We start from the raw sequence: 19,625 nt of genomic DNA, 5'->3' as shown, positions 1-19,625 counted from the left end.
TCTAATTCTGGAGTCAATTATGATTCCGCTTCCGGGGCAAATTGCGATTACCAGGTCAATTCCAATTCCTGAGCCAATTCTGATCGCGGAATCAATTCCCGAGCCGACTCGGGAATCGGCTCCGGAGTCAAGTCCGGAATCGGCTCCGGAGTCAACTTTGCAATCGGCTTCGGAGTCAACTCCGGAATCGGCTCCGGAATCAATTCCGGAACCAGCTCCGGAATCGGTTTTGGAATCGGCTCCGAAATCGGTTCCGGAATCGGCATCGATTCCAGCATCGGAATCGGCTCCAGAATTGATTCCGATCACAGAATCGGAATCGGGTAGGTCCGATTCCGAGCTCCCACCACTAATAACAATATTCCATAATGAAATAAATTGACTTTCAGACATCTTATACGCATTCTATATAATGCTACTAATTCTTATAAAACAAAAATTAAACAAACAAAAAACTAAAATATTTGAAACTACAACAAATAACACAACACTCATGCTATTACAGTACTGCAAGTTACATTCAAAACAGGAAACACAACAAAAGGTTTCAGACAAATTACGCAAATGAATACAGAAAAAAACAAGTACTAGTCAACATTATCTAATACACAAAAAAGCAAACTATTACTAAACTACTCTAAAACAAAACAAAACAAACGATGCGCCACAGCCAAAGGTAGCACCCGGTTGCCTTATCGTGAACGTTCTAGTGCCGCAGAGAGGAATTTTGCAATGAGTTAGCCGAATGAGTCGTGTTGTTGAAAAGTGAGGATGAAACGTGAAATCTAGCGCACGCGTTCGCGTTCGATCGTCTTCCGTAACGCCTTTTTATGCGCACTATTTAAAATAAAGGGTGAGTACTGGTGCTCCGGAGCGTCTTTCTTCTTGAACACACCGCATTCACTTACTTGATGCAGCAGCAGGAAACTTTCACCGTCGGGTCGCTGATCTCCCACACGGAGGAGTTCCCGTTCGCGTCGACCCCGTTGGCCGCGCCGGATGAGTTTTCGTCCCCTCCGCCACTGCTGCTATTACTGTTGTTGTTGTTGTTGTTGTTGTTGTTGTTGGTACTGCTATTGCTGCCACTGGTATTATCCTTTGGTTCCGTTTTGATCGTTACACTCCCGGGCGCGGTGGTGGTTGCCGTCGTGCCGCTGCTCGCACTGCTGCTAGCTGCGGTGGCGGCAGGCGTAGGCGCATGCATGATGCAGTCCTGCCAGACCCGCTCGGGCAGGATGACGGCCGGCGACTTGTTGATCAGCGCCGACGACATGCTGAGCGGATTGCCGAGATCGTTCGAGGGCGATTCCGGCACGGTAAGCGGTGGGGTCATCATGGACTTGTGGTGATTACGCTGCCGCAGCGTACCGGTGGGAGAGGGTGCCGCAGCATCGTTCGCCGTGTCCTTCGGGCGGGCGGAAGAAGCGGCCGAAGCAGCATTGCTACTACTGCTGCCAGCAGCCGCCGTTTGATTGCTGGTTGTGTTGATGGTGTTGCTGGTGGTGCTGTTGCTGGCGACGCCACCACCGGACCGTTCCGACGCACTGTTGATGCGGCTCAGCACGGACGCTGCAATCGAGGCGGCTGCCGTGGCCGGCGTGGTGGTTTGATTGCTGTTGGTATTACTACTATTACTACTGCTGCTACTACTATTGCTCCTCGCGTCGCCCGCCGACGTCCAGTCGTCCATGTCGGGCACCAGCACGTACTTGGACGGGTAGCGCATCTTCATCTTGCCGACGAGCACCTCCACCAGCGGCGGCATGCTGTCCGCACCGTCCGCCAGCCCGCTGTGCTTGTTCGTGATCGGATAGAACGCGCTCCAGTCGTCGAGAATTTTCTGCGTGTGCGGATCGCTCGCCCTGTAGCTTTGCCCCGTCAGCGTGCCGGTGATGGCGAACGGGGCGAGCAGCACTTCCCGCGGTTCGATCGCATCATCGGCCGGCACGACGGTGCCGCTGGCCGATCCGCCGGGTGAAGCGGGCGCACACCCGGGGGCAGCATTCAGCCCGCCATCCGGACTCGCAGGGCCACCAGTTGTACTGGCGGCAGCGGCGGCAGCACCGGGTGCTGCGGCCCGCTGCGCCTCTTCCAGGTGCTTCATCGTCAGCAGCCGCACCGGCGGATGCTCGCGGATGTCCATCGCCGTGATGACGGTACTGTCACCGTGCACGAAGAACGTGAACGAGAACGAGGCATGATGGGAGCTGAAAGTGGGCAACACAGAGAGAGAGAGAGACACGTTAGTTGCGTTTCACAGAGATTTAAACATTTATTATGCTACAGAAGGGAAAAATCTGTCGGTGGTGGAACGAGGATCGAGGGCAACAAAAAAGCTTCAGCAATCGATCTCAGAGGTCCACCGGTGTTTGCACACTTGCTCTTGGAACCGTCCTTGCAGTTTCCCAATCTGGTTTGGTCTGCCCCGTGCTACACATTGCTTCAAGCAAGGGGCCACACCGGAAATGCTAACATTGGGATAGGGACGGTTCCGTAGAATGGGTGTAGATATAGCCGTGTAGTGACCACCCTTCGCTTACCTCTTTCCGAACACCCGTTCGTCGTTCGAGGTGGGATGAACGAACCATTGCTCGATCCGCACGAAACCTCGCGATAGTAGGCATCTGCAACAGAAGATTGAGTGTGAATTAGTGTTCAGTTTATGTGCCTTTATGTCTCCAATGTAACTTACCTTTCGATCACATTGTGTAGCGCCTTAAACAGCAACGAACGACACTCGTACGAGAGTCCATTCTCCCAGGATCCTTTGTCGCCGGCTTCTGCAAAAGAAAAGCATGACACAAAAAAACGGGAAACCCATTAGTAACATTCAAAAGAACAAACTATAATATGAATCAAACAGGGCGAATGCTTCAATGTTCTCTGTTTTTTTTTGGGTCTGTCCCCAAAACTCTTGTTCCTTACAGTTTGACTGGCACGCCTGTCAAGGACGAAATCGTTTCCAAATTAAAAGACCATCAAACCGCAGACGGGCTGGCGCACCCAACAAAAAAAAGGGCAACTCTCCTACTCCAGGTGCTGCTGTCGTCGATTGCATTGCATGACGCTACCAGTTTAAAACTTTTCCCCACGGGATGGCCTTTTTTTCGTTTTGTTTTTTTGGGGGAGGGTGGAACGTGGCGCGCGCCCAGGAGCGCAGAGGTAAAGACATTTTTATTAAATTATCGTGTTTCATTCCTACCACCTTGGCGTTCGTGTGTTGTGTCCCCCACCACCACCACTACCGCCCATCGTCATCGGTCAAGGCTGTCACAGACCACAGTGTACGCGCGCGCCACGGCACAAAAGCAAGAACGACAACCAAGCAATATGAAAAAGGACGAAAAAGCTTGGCAAAGGCAAACCCCCTTCTGCCAAATTGGCCAATGTCACACGACGAGTGGTCGCTCTCTTGCTCACGCTTGCAGAGAAAGAGCGGGCTGTGTTGGAGAAAAGTGGTTGCGATTTATGTCGACTTTTCGTGCAGCACCAAAAAACCAAGCGCAACCTAAATCCAGATCCGGGCGGATAATGCGATCATGCTGGTGGAAAGTTTTAGTACCAGAAGAAAAAAACACTAAGCAGTTGCTGTGGAAAACTGAGTGGCAAAGAAAGAGCAATTTTCAACCACTGGAATGTAAAACGTTGTTTACAAAACTTTTAGTTGAAAGGCGTGTGTGTGTTTGTTTATCTACTATTAGACTGCAACTTTTACAAACTTGACGTTCACGAGGAAAGGACACGAACGTGTTGTATCTTTTTTAATATTATTAAAATACTTTTTATTATTTTTAGTTTAGTTGTCTGCATCCTGCAATTATCGTTCCCATTACGGGTGAAAAAAATGTATCACGAAATTTGAGACAGCTTTTCCGAATGCTGCTGCTGTGGAGCAAGTCGAACCATCACCACCTGTTTTCTTGCCATGACGGCTTTATTTCGCACAGCGAGAAAGCGTAGCAACGCACAAGACAGGCACGTGCAAACCTTGAACACGATGGGCCCGACGACGACCATGTCACACTCCCAGCTCCACACACCTCCCTCTGGGGTTAGAGGCTCGGTCTTCACATGAGCGTAACATAAACAGCCGGTGGTCGTTATGAGACGCACACACACAGTCAGTTTCCTCTTGGAGCAGCAGTGCACTCTTAAGAAGCGTTCCATCGCGACGTCTCCTTGCGGGCTGTGCATATCTCACATTGCTTTCTGATGTGCTTTAGTCTCTCCAAAAAAAACTCAAGCAAACAGCTGCACTAGCGACCGGGCCAACCAGTCAGAGACAGTAGTTCTTCGGTAACCTTCGCGACAACACAACAGGTTGTTCGATGCCGAAAACAGGAAGCCCATCAGTACAGCAAGTACAGCACAAAACCAAAAGCGCAAGACCCGCACACACTCGGAAAGAGGCATCGTCATATCTAGGAGGTGGTGCCACAGCCTCTCAGCAGCGGGGTTTTAATACACTTTTCCGGTCCATTTAATTGGGGACCGGTCCTTCATCTGGATCTTCGCGAAGCTGTCGGCGCTCGGCGATCGGTCACCAAAAAGGGAAAGGGCATCGACGCACGATGACAGATTGCGAACACATCGATGCGTGTGCCAGCGAGGGAGCCGTGAGTATGGTGGTTGACGGATGTTTCGTAAAAGTAGGTTACACGGGGAGAGTGAAAAAAATAGGTTAAAGCATGGTGAGATGGCGCTCTTCCGGAACCAAGAAAGTGCTGCGAGAAACATGAAGACAAGAATAATTTTTGCTACTACTTTAAGATGTAAGTACTTGAAACATTGCGAAGCGTTCTAAACTATCCTTTTCAAAATGAAAAGAAAGTATGTTCAAATATCCTTTAGAAGGCAAAAATACCGCTAAAAAAATATTTTTAGATTTTTGGAGACCTGAATAAAGACTTCAAATTAAAACCAATTATTACGTTCAATATTTCTTCTTCTTCTTTGGCTCAACAACCGATGTCGGTCAAGGCCTGCCTGTACCCACTTGTGGGCTTGGCTTTCAGTGACTAATTGATTCCCCCCATAGCAGGATAGTCAGTCCTACGTATGGCGGCGCGGTCTATTTGGGGATTGAACCCATGACGGGCATGTTGTTAAGTCGTACGAGTTGACGACTGTACTACGAGACCTGGCTAAATACACCACGTTCAATACACCAAATGAAAATAAATTTGGTTAATATAATTTTCCATCAGATTATATTCTTTAAATAATTTTGATTGCCATCAGTCGATAGATTGACTGAAACAAATGTGTCAAAAAAGGTTAACAATGATAAAGTATAGGAACTTGAAATCGATTTTGACTTGAAAACGTGGGAATCTATCACGGAATGCAATCATTAATCTGCATTAAACTTCATATCTTAGCTCAGCATACATCAATATACAGTATACCAGCACATCATTTACTCAATCGAAGCTGGAACTGTTTCGGTACGAGATACAATCCGAACCCGGAACATGTCCAGGTACAGATCCAGGAACGGAATAAAATAGAAAGCTATGTCAACACCACTATGAGCTCAGCGGTATAGGTTCAGTTCCAGGACCGGTATAGGTTCAGATCCAGGTCCGGTATAGATTCAGTTCCAGGACCAGTATGGATTCATGGTCAGTTCCAGGGCCTATAAAGGTTCAGTTGCAGGAACGGTATAATTTCATTTCCAGGAAAAGTATAGGTTCAGTTCCAGGTTTAATGATCAGTTACAGGACCGGTATAGATTCAGTTCCAGGTCCGGTATAGATTCAGTTCCAGGACCAGTATAGGTTCAGTTCCAGGACCGGTATGGATTCATGGTCAGTTGCAGGAGCGGTATAGGTTCAGTTCCAGGTCCGGTATAGATTCAGTTCCAAAACCAGTATAGGTTCAGTTCCAGGACCAGAATGGATTCATGATCAGTTGAAGGAACTATATAGATTCAGTTCCAGGAGCGGTATAGGTTCAGTTCCAGGAGCGGTATGGGTTAATGATTAGTTACAGGACCGGTATAGATTCAGTTCCAGGACCGGTATAGGTTCAGTTCCAAGACCGGTATAAATTCAGTTCCAGGACCGGTATGGGTTCATGATCAGTTCCAGGACCTATATAGGTTCAGTTTCAGGACCGGTATGGTTTAATGATCAGTTCCAGGAACGGTATAGGTTCAGTTCCAGAACCGGTATAGGTTCAGTTCCAGAACCGGTATTGGTTCATGATCAGTTCCAGGACCGGTACAGATTCAGTTCCAGGACCTATACAGGTTTTAGTTCCTGGACCGGTATAGGTTCAGTTCCAGGACCGGTATAGGTTCAGTTCTAGAATGGGTATAGGTTCAGTGCCAGGACCGATATAGGTTCAGTTCTAGGACCGGTATAGTTCAGTGTAAGTTTCAGGACCGGTTTAGGTTCAGTTTAAGTTTCAGGATCGGTATGTGTTCATCATAGGATTTAAGACCGGTAAGGGTTCGTGATCAGTTCTAGGTTCGGTATGGGTTTAGTATGAGTTTCAAGATCGGAATGAAGTCCATGACCGGCATGAGGTCATAAGCATTTTAATTGGAATTCGAGACCAACAATTTCGACGTACTCTTCAGAGTAAAGGAGGTCTTTGAAATTTCGTTACGCATCCCTGTAACCTGGTCAAATCAACAAGTGTCGAAAATATTACAAAAACAACTCTAGTCTCCATTTACCCTTTCATGCTACCTCTGACAGCACATAAAAGACTTATTGATACGAAAGTAGTTTATAGACAATCAAGTATTTTATGAAAAATTGTAAAAAATACATAAAAAACGAAGAATTTACTCAAGAACTCGTTCCGGGGGTTAGTTTTAATCCGTCAAATGCAAGCGTTAAAGAAGCAATCTTTAACCTGGCGAAAAGCGCAAATGAAATCAAATCGTGCCGATTACACCAGATGACACTCCACCGTGCCGATCCCCTTTTCAGTCCCCAGTATCATATCGCAGCAGCAGCAGCGGCAACATAAACGCTCATCATCCCTCTCACTTCTATCAACGCATTAACGCATACTCGAGAATGCTTGGCATGCCACATTTTGCATCGCCGCTTCGCTCCTCATCATCATGCACAACCCGGCAGAGAGGCGCGCGCTCCGTAACACCATAATCGTTCTAATCCCATCCGCCGCCGCTCCGTGTAACGCACAAAACCATCCGAGCCGAACAATAGCAACAGGGCGCGCGCACACACACTCCTCGCCCCACAAACAGGGGACGAGACACAGGATCTCTCTGCTTCATCGATCCCGGTGTGGTGTAAGCGACACGCAGTGAGAAGCCTGCCAGTCGGACAAACGGACACTCTAGCATACCGGAGATGGGCGTGGTTTCGACGAAAAACGTGCGCAGGATGTGTTGTCCTCCCCGGTGGTGGAGGTTTTTCCTTTTTTTTTTGGAGTGCTGCTACGACCTTTCTCCATCGCCCACACTCGGGCGCTCGGAACGCTCTCGGGCTCTCCCCAATTGCGTGTCATGCGCCTCCGCCGGAATGGGATTGAAAAGTATTGGAAGTCGTTGAAGAAGTTGCCGGAAAAAGCAGCATGGTGTCTTATCGATTGAGATATCTTCGGCGTAAGTAAGCTATTAAAACACACCCGAACACAGAGCACATCACGTCTCTATTTCAAAACGGATTCACTGATGAAAGTGTTTACAATGTTCTAATTGAAACCAACGTGAGGAAAAGACGCCCGAATTTTTCCTTCACCATCATAGGTGCGCCACCTCAGGTTCGTCTCCCGCGATCGATGCTAATTTCGTTCAATTTCTCGATTGCGTATGAATATTTCAAGCAGTGTGTGGAATCGATTTCCCGCCCTGCTTCGTATTTATTAATACATATACACACGATGGAAGGAATAATATCGCAACGGTCAAAACGCTTCGAGGACCGAAACACGTGCGAAACACAATTCTTCTAATGTCTTTCGCATTCTCTCTCTTTCTCTGTTGCGTATCTGCTCTCGAGCAATCGAAGAAGACGCCCGTCGCCAGAATATGTCCAAGTGTGTCCACAAGTGAGGCATTCCAATAAATCGTATCATCAATTTGCTGGTGATGCTTTTTTACGACGCTGGGAGATGATGTGTTGCGCCCGCAACTTGTGGCAGTGGTCATAAACGCAATTCCAACCAATGAACCCAGTGTGTGATAGTGTGTGTTGGTCCATTCACATACCGACTTCATCCATTAACCGGTACTACTGGAAGGAGGGAGAACGAATGAAGTTCAAGATCACTTCAAAAAGTTGTGACAACTTTGCTACGACGCGTGATTCTGCCATTCCATCCATCGTAGCCCGTTTGCCTTGACATGCTAAATTCGCTGTGCGAATGGTCTGCAGGCACTCACTGGCAACAAGCAGAGTAATGTCTTAATACAGATTTCGTTCCCTTTGCAACGCGGTACGATCGCGAGCAGAATACAGCGCAGGCCAAACACCTTTATGGCGAGTAAAAATCACGCACGCACACACCGGTAACAATCAATTAGTTCAAGGGCATAAGTATCTGCACAGCGTATCGTTCCACCTTAGCTTTCAATGTGTGCGATCTTGATCACGAAATTAAAAATAACTATTAACACGAAATGACATTCTTGGAGGGAGCGTCCAGATGAAAGCAATTATTAACACCCGAACGATTGCTGCTTATGTATGACAATTAACGGGCACTAAGCTGACCGGCGCAATAGTGTTAACGTCAAGGTGCATTGGACAGTACGCGCTCGTCATGAGTTCGAATCTCTGAACGTCAAAGGGGAGTAATTTAGTAATTTCCGACGAATAAAAGGTCATACAATTTCATCTAAAAGTGAAAAAACGATTATCAGCAATAAACGTGTGCTAAATTTACCTTACCCACACGGGGGGTGAGTTTTATATGGCTTCCACCATTAACTCAGCGTTTCAAAGCAAGTGCGTCGCCCTGTGGTTGTAGGTTCTCCTCTGACGTCACAGGCGTGTTTTAAACAAGAAGAGTAATGCAAACAAAACCCACACACGAGCACCACCCCCCAGTCTCAAAGAAAACGATTAGAAACCCGTGGAATGTCGTCACCAACACACAACTATTATTGCGCTGCTGCGCTCTCGTGAGTGATTTGAAAAAGAGAGTACAGCGACTCGCTTTTGCTGCCTCTAAACGAGTGAGATTTTTGCTCACATTTGAGAGATTATCTTTAACCAAACGTCGGACGGTGAGTTACCAAGAACACGACGTTTGTCTCGCCTGCTGAATCTGGCGACATTCCACCTCCGTCCCGTCCATCTGCTGTCAAGATTAATTACGCTTATGCTGTTCCTGCTTCCCTGAGCGCATGTGAACGCAACGTCCTGTACGACGCATAAAAATTACCATACACTGGAAAGGTATACCAACCGCGCTCTGCTGGTGTGATCGCTTACTCAACCAAGACACACACACACACACATAGAAAAAAGGCGCGTTACTGTTGTAAGAGCCGTCGCGAGCCACTTGATAAAAAAAGTTAGTTCAGATTGGGAAGCGAAGTGAGAAAGACAGACAGAGATTCCTTCGCTGCTTCGAAGGGTTCAAAAGGGAAGCTCTACTGGCAGTGGCGGGCGTAGGGGCGAAGGACAGGGGTAGCAGAGCTTGAGGGCACACAAAACTTGATTTTCCTGTTTTTGCTCTCAATTTCTTGTCCAGCCCGCCCAACACACCACCATCGCGCGCGGCAATTGAAAAACACACGCACCAACGAATCCGTGCAAACACAGCACACGCAGCAGCAGTGGGTATGTTTTGGCTCGTTTGCCTACACCAGAGACCACGGTATGGTGGTCGGTCTCTATGTGTGTATATCTCTGTGTGCCCCCGTTCAGATGGGTTCGGTACGTGCCGAGAACGGAACCACAAGATGCTGATGCTGCTGCTGTGTGTATGTGTTTGCGGCGGGCGCAAGGAGACGCGTTAGGCGCGCGCGTATGCTAACGGGCCGTAACGTTATGCGCTGCTGAACGGAGGGTTTAGGGCAATTTGGAGGGCGGCGGAGGGGTAAGGTGATTTGTTGCCGTCGTCGCCGGCAAACCGTGTCGATGTAACACTGTGTATGTCTTTGTGTGAGAGAGTGAGAGAAAAAGAAAAAGAGACTGTGTATGTCTAATACAGTTGCGTTTGAACAGCGTTTTGAGCACGCATACGACACACACCGCGAGAGAAGCGCACGCAACACACAACACCGAACCCATATGACAGTGTGTGTTAGTATGTTGATGCTGAAATTTGCTGCTGCGATTTGTGCAGGAAGGAGGAAAAGGGTTGCAACAGATCGGGCAATAACAATTTAAAAAAAAACAGGAATGCCAGGACTGCTTCTTCCTTTTTGCTTTGACGCGACACACGGCTGGTCTTTCCTTGGTCTTTTTTACGCTTAATCAGACTCTTTAGTGCGCGACACAGCTAGCACAGGATTTTTTAACCAGGAGCGTTTACTGTTGTGATGCTCCCTCCCTTCGGCGTTTTTGCTCGCGACATGAATGAATAAAAGGGCAAAAATAGGGGAAGAAATGAGAGAGCCGGTAGTTGTTTGAGAGTGTGAGTGTGTGTTATGGTCAAGTGTTGAGATGAGAATAAAAAAACTCTGTTCAAACTGCATCAAATAAACGTTCAACGCAGCCAACAATGACAAGGGAGCAACGTAAAATATTAGAATCGATTTAGATACTCTTTTTGGAAGCATGTTCCAACATTGCACGGCCGTTAAATTATCCAATATACATAATAAGCCATTCTTTGCCAGTGATTTTCATACAAAAAGATGACTCACAAGCCGTAGATCAAAAACTTAATATCACGTCCCCGCGCACTAATAAGACGCTCCTCTTATGATTCATGGCCCTCCTACGTACGCATGTAACAATGTTAGGGAGAGCCAGCCGCAGTACGTGTCTCTAAAACACGTTACTTGCACTGAGAGCTGATTAGATTCATCCTTTTAAAAATAGCTCTTACCGAGACGGACATAATTTTTAAACTTGCCGCAAACTTGCCGGCATCCGCGCGCGTCCGCTTCTACGCAGCCCAAACAATCTACCCGCTTCTCGCTCAGGGGCGATTAGCGAAATCCACAGCCCGCGGTCGCCGCTACCCAAGCAACGTAACGCCATCGATACAGGCACACACAATTAATAGTTGCAAAGCGTTATCAGAGGGTTGCAGTTTTTTTTAGCATTTTATTAAAAGTGGATTATGAAGCTTTATAGAAAAATACTTTTTTTTTAATTTATTTACTAAATTATTGAATTGTAGATTCTTTTTTTCCTTCTTCTTCCCTTTTTTCATTTCCTTTTTCTTCTTCCATTCTTTCTTGTCCTTTTTCTTCTTCTCTTGTTTCGTTTTCTTTTTCTTATTCCTTTTTTTCCTTTTCTTTTTCCCATTTTTTCTCTTTCTATTCTTCTTATTCTGTTTTTTGCTCAATTATGTTTCTTCTCCTTTTCCGCACAGCCATTTCTGTTCTTGTTTTCTTTTTTTCTCTCAACTCTTTTCTTCTTCTTCTTCTTCGTCTCTGTTTTCTCTCAATTCTTTTTCTTCTTCTTCTTCTTGTTCTTCTTGTTGTTATTTTTTAACTATATTTGTATGCAAATTTCTAAACTAAATATACACAGATTTGGAGATCTATTAAACATTGAATTTATCAACAATTTTATTTTATTTAAAACTTTTACTTTTTTTTATTAAGATTATATGATCTGATCCGAAGAAAATTTGCACACATTTTTAATCATTCTAACTTATCTTACTCTCTTTGCTACTCTCTTTGGTGTGCAAAACACTGAATAAAAATGTATTATTTTAACAGTAAATTAACTTATAAGAAATAAATGCTATTTCCACTGTTGTCTCAACCCTGCTGCATTCCAAACTATTAAAAAGAAACTGCTACTTGGGTACCGAAGCACTACTGCTTACCGATCGAAAAACTCGCTCATCACGTTCAGTTCATTGGACCAAATCTTCCTCCCCATTTAGGTGGTTTATCTCACTTTTATCGATACGCGCGTGTCTCGCGCAGCGGACCAACCCAAAAACAAAAACAAAAAGCGCGCTGAACGTGTGAGAGAGAAATGGATGATCCTCAGAGTATTTTATTTCTCTATATTTAGCATCATCTGCTCTGGGGTGTGTGCATGTCCTCTTCGCAGATGCGCTATTTTCCTATCCATACCCCCATTATATACCCCTCGCAATCGTCAAAGCACGCGTGAGGTTGGTGCTGCGCTGATCACAACACAATCAAAATGGTCTTGCGGCGACCCCTGCTGGCCGAAAGAAAGCTGCGTGAAACCGTAAATGGTAATGATTTTTTTTTCGCCATGCTCTTTTCCTCCTGGCTCTCTCTGCTCGGGCATTTCACGACACGAGTACGCGGGCGAAACAGATTTTTACTAATTTTAAAACGTGCTAATTGCATTTTAGATGATGCTGATGATAACCAGAGATCATCAGATCGCACACACTCTGCGAGAGAGACAGAGAGAGAGAATAAGTGCGAGAGGATGAGTGAGAAATATAGTTGTTTGCGTGTGTGTGTTTTTTCAGCCGCTCGCGAGCGCTTCCCTATTTGCTTGTTTCGCTCTTTATTCTCACATTTCATACACACCACACCGTTTGGAATGTTTGTTTGTATCGTTCCTTCACCTTGTTTGGTAACACTAGCTAGCGGGGCGGTCGGCTATGCGCCGGGGGTGCATCGAATAACAAGCATGCGTTACGAGTGCGTTAGGTATGTTAGCTGTTTGATTCGATTGAGTGACGAAAGAAATATTAAATTTCCTGCGCCCAGTAGCGGCTATTACGCCGTGTTGGTTTTCGTTGGCGTATTTTCTGTTTTTAAACATTATAATGTTGGTATCTGTTGTGTTTTGAAATAAATCATTGCTGTAAAATCCAATCATTCTTTCATCAGGTTCGAAGGACCAAATCCGGTTCGAAAGACTAAATCCGGTTCGAAGGACCAAATCCGGTTCGAAGGACCAAATCCGGTTCGAAGGACTAAATCCAGTTCGAAGAACCCGCAGATTACAGATTATACGAAAAACCCTATATTTTTACACTACAATCCGTATTGTTGAGGGGTTTCTTATAAAAAATGTGATTACTTTTAACCTCAATTGCACCGCTCCAACCAAAAAGAGCATAACAAATGGTGTTCACCCTCTCTACTACGACGCTCTGTGCAACATACACTTCAAGGCAAGAAAGGCACCACCACCACCAACAGCATAATGCGTTAACGAAACGCTCCACAGACGTACACACAGCAACAATCGGTCGGTTGCAAGCGTGTGTATTATGCGTTTTTTTTTTTTTGTGTGTGTTATTGCTTCATTTTACAGATTGAAGGCTTTCATTCTAACGAACCATGAGGGTTCCATTGTTCAAAGCAAAACAAAAGCAGCTTCTTCGATATGCAAAAAAGGAGGGTAATCACCTCCATTCCGCATCGTCCAAGCTCCGCTTCGCCAGTGTCGTTTTGCAAGAGTACACACAAACATGGGATGTGTAAATTTATTCTACCCTAACAGGGTCATGCATCACAAGTAACCTCCTCCCAGCCCCGATGGTGTGTTGTAGGTAGCGTTTGTTTGTTTACTTTCGCTGCAATAAATCGAAGAACACTCTGTCTTAACAAGGCGATCCGGTGAAGATTCTTCTAACGATTTATCTTTTTCAATTTTATAATTCCGCTAGCAAACACTGTAAACAATAAAAACGTACGTATGCAAGGGAAACTACACCTCTTGCTAACCGAATAGCTCTATTTTATAGCGAAGGCCCCTAACTAAAATTCAAAAACCGTCGCTCCCCCGCGTTCGGTTCTAGCACGACGCATGGAGGAAAAATCGATACCATTTTTCGGACGCTTTGCGTTTTCCATGTAGTCAAAAGCCTTTCGGTTCTGCAACTGCGAAACGGGGCAAACCACCATACCGGTACACAACCATTACCATATACCGTTCGGGGCAATCGTGTTCCCTACCTCTTTGCAGTTTGGTAATAATGATGATGAGACGGCAAGGCGGCGGCCAAGGGTTTGTCTTATGGTTGTGAGGATGTTGTGGGTGTGAGTCCCCTTCGGTGCGCAACCATATTCTCTAAACTACATAGCTTCATGCTGAAGGCAAAAATTCGTACTTCAGGAAGTATGAAATGAAAAACGAAGGCATATGGGGGAGACATTTCGAAGCCGATCCACCAACGAAACTTTGTGTCGTCGTTAGTCTACGTTCGGGATGAATTTTCTGGAAATGTCAAGGACTTTCGGGAATAAATCAGGGAGGGAGAGAATGATAGAAAAACAGAGAGAGAGAGAGGAATTGTAAAGCAGCGCGTACTGAAAAACCACGATTGATTTGTTGCCACGGCCCACGGTGACTTCCTCATCCTCCAACAAACAGAAACACACACTACATTGTGCTCATTCCCTCCATTCTCCAAAACAAGGACCTTCTCTCACTTGGACATGAAGCCGGCATCTAGCGACATCCACAGCGAGAGGCAGAAGGAAAGGTTGTCGGTACGGGACAAGTTCACCGGTAACTTCATGTTTCGATGAGTGTATTCCTCCTTTGGGCGAGCGGAATATGACACAGAGAGACAGAGACGAAGATTGCCGAAACTCGATTAGGCCTATCGCCTATGCCATTGCGCTCTCTCGCTCTCTCTCTCTCTCTCTGTGCGGAGGACGAGAAACTCTCGTTTCCCACGTTTCCCACGAGCAAAAGTGCACCATCGCATCAAAAAGGGACGTCCGCCGATTGGAAAGGAGAACTCAACCAACCAAAAAAAAAGGCCCTTAACCGGTAAAACTTACCTCCCCAAAGAGAGCGAAACTCCGAAGTGAGTGAGAAAAGAGGTGATGGTCGCACATTGTTACACATCACCACACACATACACACTGATGTGTAGAGTGTATTTATTGTCCATTCTAAGCGTTCCGGCATAAAACGGATCGTTAAATCGTACTCGATAGAGCTGTGCGTTGTACCCATACAAACTCACCACACACACTAACGCGAAGTACTCCGCGGGAGATGGATGACGTTTTCGGTCGTATTCGGATGGTTTTCCGGTGGACATGCGCGCACGATAATAGGCCTGCATGCCTGCCTGTCCCCTTCAACGACCAAAGCGAAAAGAAACAAACACAAAGTTCTCCCACGGGGTTGACTCTCTCGCTCTCTGCTCCTGTACTTCTCTTTCTATAGCAAAAGGATCTGGACAGGAGGGCTTGCTTATCGGGACGCTCAATCGTAGTTCGTCTGGAGGAATGTCTAAAAAGCCTTATTCTTATCACACGTTTGCGTGTCAGTTGCACAATTATGTTAAGGATATTAATGGCAAAGATGCATCTGAAAAGTGATTCAGATAAGCTACAAGATGTAATTTTCTTTTAATGTCCTAGGATCTCCAAACTCCAAACTCCAAACTCCAAAACAAACTGGCACGCAAACGTTGGCCTAACATCGGTGCTCAGGATATTTCGCCCCCCAGCGCTGGAACAACCTTGACATTTGATGAAAAACTTCTTCCCACACCGGTTAAATGTCAACCGCACGTGGCGCCTACTTCCTGCATCCTTCCCAACCTAATGTCGCGTTTTTCCTCGGCTGTTTGCGAGGATTATTTTATCATTTCCTCCGTATTTGTTTGTGCGATTAGGCAGCACACACAACCAATGTACAGATCCTGGAAGTAAGCATTAGCGCGAAGAACAATCTTCGAACAAATAAAGGGAAGAAACAGCGGAGAATCGATCAATACAGCAAATCGCTTTTTGCGTAACCATCAAAACCGCACACACGCGACAGCAGCAACCTGTCACTGGCACACAGTTTGGAGGCGTTATGTTCGGGTTTTTTTTCTTCTTCTTTTGCTCTCAGATTCGGTCCAGGGAGCGCAAACTCCTCGTTGAAGTGAAGATATTAACGTTGGGTAATATCTATATACACGAAAGAGGAAACTCTACGACCCACGCACACACACTCACAACAACAGCACAGCTGGAGCGAAGGCTCTGCGAGGCATGAAGTAACGGGTGGCTTGCAAACGCAAACATAAAGGTCGCCGTCTCCTATCCTAGCAGCCTTCACCTTTTCTTTTTTGCTTAGCTGGGTCGATCCATGGCACTACCCTGCCTATCGCTGCCACCCAATAGTGTGTTTTTCCAAGCGTTTGCAGTACGATTAATTGCTTGCTTGGCCGTGCCCACCAGGTCTCGCAAGGGGGCCTCCTCTCTCTCAGAAGCTATGGTAATTTCTTCTCTACTTCTTCCTTCCTACGTCATAAACACAAATGTCACATGCAATGAGCAACGGGATGGAAATGGAAAAGCGACAGCTCCGGAACAGATTTCCATGGCTCGATATAATTTTATGACATCTACCGTGCGCGAGAAAGCGAGAGCTACTTGTTGCTTCTAGAAGTTGGTGCATGGTGGATGTCATTTTTGGAGTTTCGAAAGACATTTCAATAACCATTCCCATCAATCCCGAGATGATACTCAGGCTCAAAATTAAATATTCCTGAACAACATCATCATCATACAGAGACACTGTGCTCTCAACTCCAAACTTCAACTCAACAAAGTTCAAGTGAGATTAGAAAATGTACAACCATTTCCCCCAGTTGACAGTTTACCTCTATTTTTCCTTCATCATCCATAGCTTGCCCGTGAGCTCCTATTTCCCAAGCAAGCCATCAACTAGATGTATGGTAGCACCACGACCCAACCACCAGGTGTAGGAAACGTCATCATCAAGTAGGAAATGAATGTCTGGCTAAGCTGCGGGTGCCTTTCCGTCAAAGCACCTTCGTTGCGATTGACGTTATACGATGGTCGTATCACATGTACCGTTCCCATTCCCAGTCAACGCGTACCAGCTCTCCAATGAGTGACGTTAGGTATCGGTGTTGACCGTATGCTTTTATTACCTAGCATGAGGACCTCTGGTGCTAGGCTCTTTGGTAGACATCTGTGCCTTAAAAAAAACCCCGTCCAACCAATTCCGTTCACCGTACAAGCGGGTGGGACACATTGAAGTGGCCCCCAGTGGAGTACGGGAATTGCAACCAGAATCTCAAACGGGTCGAGCAAAAAAGCGTCCCAACTATAATCAGAACGTCTACCGGGGCGAATTTCATGCTTCCTATCCGTTCTGCAACGATACGATGCAAAAAGGTGTACGATACGATGGGAAGGTCCTTTTTAAGCCTGCAGGCTTTTCTCTGCCGATGATGACAGGGGTGGTTCGTTAAACGATCATATTACCACCGGGCTCGTTCCACCATCCCAAAACATACGATGATGAAGATTTACTGTTAGTGATAATGAAAGATGAGCCCGGTCTTCTGGCAACTCGTTCGGATGTGGCAACGGAGATTTGCATGGACGTTTGTGCATGTGTCCGTAGGATGCTGCAGCGTAAAGCGAATAATCCCTGGTTTTTATCCTCCGCAACGTATCCCAAAGGTTTGGGAGAGGATTCAACCTGAATTCAGAACCATCTTGTTCAAGGAAGCTTTGTTGAAGCTTGGCGTCCTGCAACATTGATTTCCGCAGAGGATGTACATCGAATGCCCGCTATTCAGGGGGAACTCAGCTGGACCGTAGCTTGTCTGCTAGCAGTTTTGCAGTTGTATCGACGAATCTCCATTTTAATAACACGTTTAAGCTCACGCGTAACTACTCATTTACCTTTAAGCGCAGACGATACGTTTGGAAGTTCGATGCCAATGTCTAAGAGAGATATTGGATTTTTGCAAATCTTCAAAATCTAGATCATCTCTCTAGGCTTTTCTTCTTTGGCTTGGAGTTCGATTTCCCTCCACGCTCCGATCTCTCTATCTCTGTTCTTCGTCAGCCCATCAAATCCGGATGTGCTGGCCACTCGCTCCCGGAAGTACTCGGTAAGCGTGAAAATGGACAGCATCTCACCATGGGGCAGTGTACCTTCTCCAACACTTCTCTCTGCGCCTTTAGCATAATAACAGCGTGGGGTCATAATTTTGCTCCCCGATCACCGCTCGGGAGAAGTTGCCCACAGTTTGCCTGCCCCTTTCTCCTCTATTGCTGTTAAGGCACTGGGCAGACAAAATGCGCCATAGAGGTGAAAAAGTTTTGAACATTATGTAGATAGTTCCGCACCAAACCAGACCCCCGGTACGTACATTCTAAATCAACTGCGAGAGAAAGAATGAGAGAGATATAGAGAGACAGAGAGAGAGAGAAAGAAAGAGAGAACGAACGATTTGTGGTTGCTTTTTCGGGGTGATTTCGCTTTTTAGAAAACCGGTTTCTAGAGGGAATATTCGCGCGCGCTAACACATACCAAAACCTACGGGCACAGGAAAGAGACCTTTGGAACCGAGCTCGACCGAGGCTCGACCGAAAAACGTGCGTCAAAGAGGAAGTGGCTAGCCGGCAGCAGTTCCAGCATTGCCTCGCCGTGCGCCGTCTGAAAGCTTCCAGCAGGCAGGCAGCAGAAAAAGTCTTTTGGTAAGTCTCTCACAGGCGGAAACAATGCGGACATTAGGGATCGGATCTGAAGAGAGAAGCAAAAAAAAAATCAATCCTTCGAAAGCTCATAAAATGTTGCCTTCCTTGTGGAGGTGTGTGGGATCGTTTAGCGTTGCTGGCGTGTTGGTTGGTTGGCTGGAAGCATAAATTCAAACCCAATCGGAGCCCTCCCCTTCTCTCGTTGCCTCTCGTTGCAGGCGAATAGTGTAGTCAAGTGGTCGTAACGGCACCCTTCCGAGACTAACGGGCCGCCGAACACCCATCACGACACCAAGCGGATAGAGAATAGATAGAGGCAGCGTTTTTGTATGTGCGCGCTATTTTGTCTCCCTTCGCAGCGTACCGAAGCGCGATTGTTCGGCGGCAGGAATTTAAACCAGCGCCACCAGACGCGATTGTCGTTGTGCAGCAGCAGCGTCCCCGAGCGGCACCACACAGACGAACCCTTCACGGGCTGCACACGACCCGTTGAGGTACTGGTGGATTGAATTCGGACTTGAAGTGTGCAGCGCACGAACGGATTGAGAGCAAAAAGCCCGGTGCTAACCGGCCGCCGGTCTGCTGATGATAGACGCTTTTCCCACGCCATATACATCCGTACATCGTCAGCTAAGCGAACGAGACACGGTGAGAGAGCACCATAGGACTTGGCATAAAACTCGACGAGAGGTTTAACGAACTCGTCACACACACACGGCGGCTCGTACGCATAACTGCCAAAGCCACAGCTCAAGGGAACAGCAAGCGGAAGAAAAACTAACCACCACCCAATCATCCCCGGCGTTCCCTCCCGTTCGGCGCTTGAGTTCGTTTGAGGTTTTTGTGCCCGCGAGAGAGAGAGAGCCGCTTGGGTATCGGATTTTTAATCGAGTTTCTGAAGCAGCCTTTGGTACGCACTTTGTTGCGGTTGAGAAACGCGCGTGTCGGACGATATGAGCGTAGAGGATTTCGTTTGGTCCCGAGCGCGGAAGAACCACAGAACCCTAAAAGCCCGTGCATGTCGTTAGCGGAGATCGACTTGTCGGGATGCACAACACTGCCGTTGAGAGTCTTTGCAGTCGATGGCTTT

The 19,625-nt window shown here is 46.7% G+C and overlaps 1 protein-coding gene across 10 annotated transcripts in view; it reads right to left on the bottom strand.

The window, feature by feature from the left end:
* Positions 1-19,625, bottom strand: part of LOC1277044 (mediator of RNA polymerase II transcription subunit 13) — a 58,205-nt gene that overhangs the window by 16,510 nt on the left and 22,070 nt on the right. For all 10 annotated transcript variants that reach the window (XM_061652698.1, XM_061652707.1, XM_061652701.1 and 7 more), the window contains exons 4-6: positions 2,693-2,780; positions 2,541-2,624; positions 909-2,207 (exon numbers count right to left, since the gene is read on the bottom strand). In XM_061652698.1, the coding sequence (XP_061508682.1) occupies positions 909-2,207; positions 2,541-2,624; positions 2,693-2,780 (1,471 nt within the window). The remainder of the gene's footprint in view (positions 1-908; positions 2,208-2,540; positions 2,625-2,692; positions 2,781-19,625) is intronic.

Source organism: Anopheles gambiae, chromosome 2 (genome assembly GCF_943734735.2).
Source record: "Anopheles gambiae chromosome 2, idAnoGambNW_F1_1, whole genome shotgun sequence".
Classification (NCBI taxonomy): domain Eukaryota; kingdom Metazoa; phylum Arthropoda; class Insecta; order Diptera; family Culicidae; genus Anopheles; species Anopheles gambiae.
This window is presented reverse-complemented; position numbering and strand designations above follow the sequence as displayed.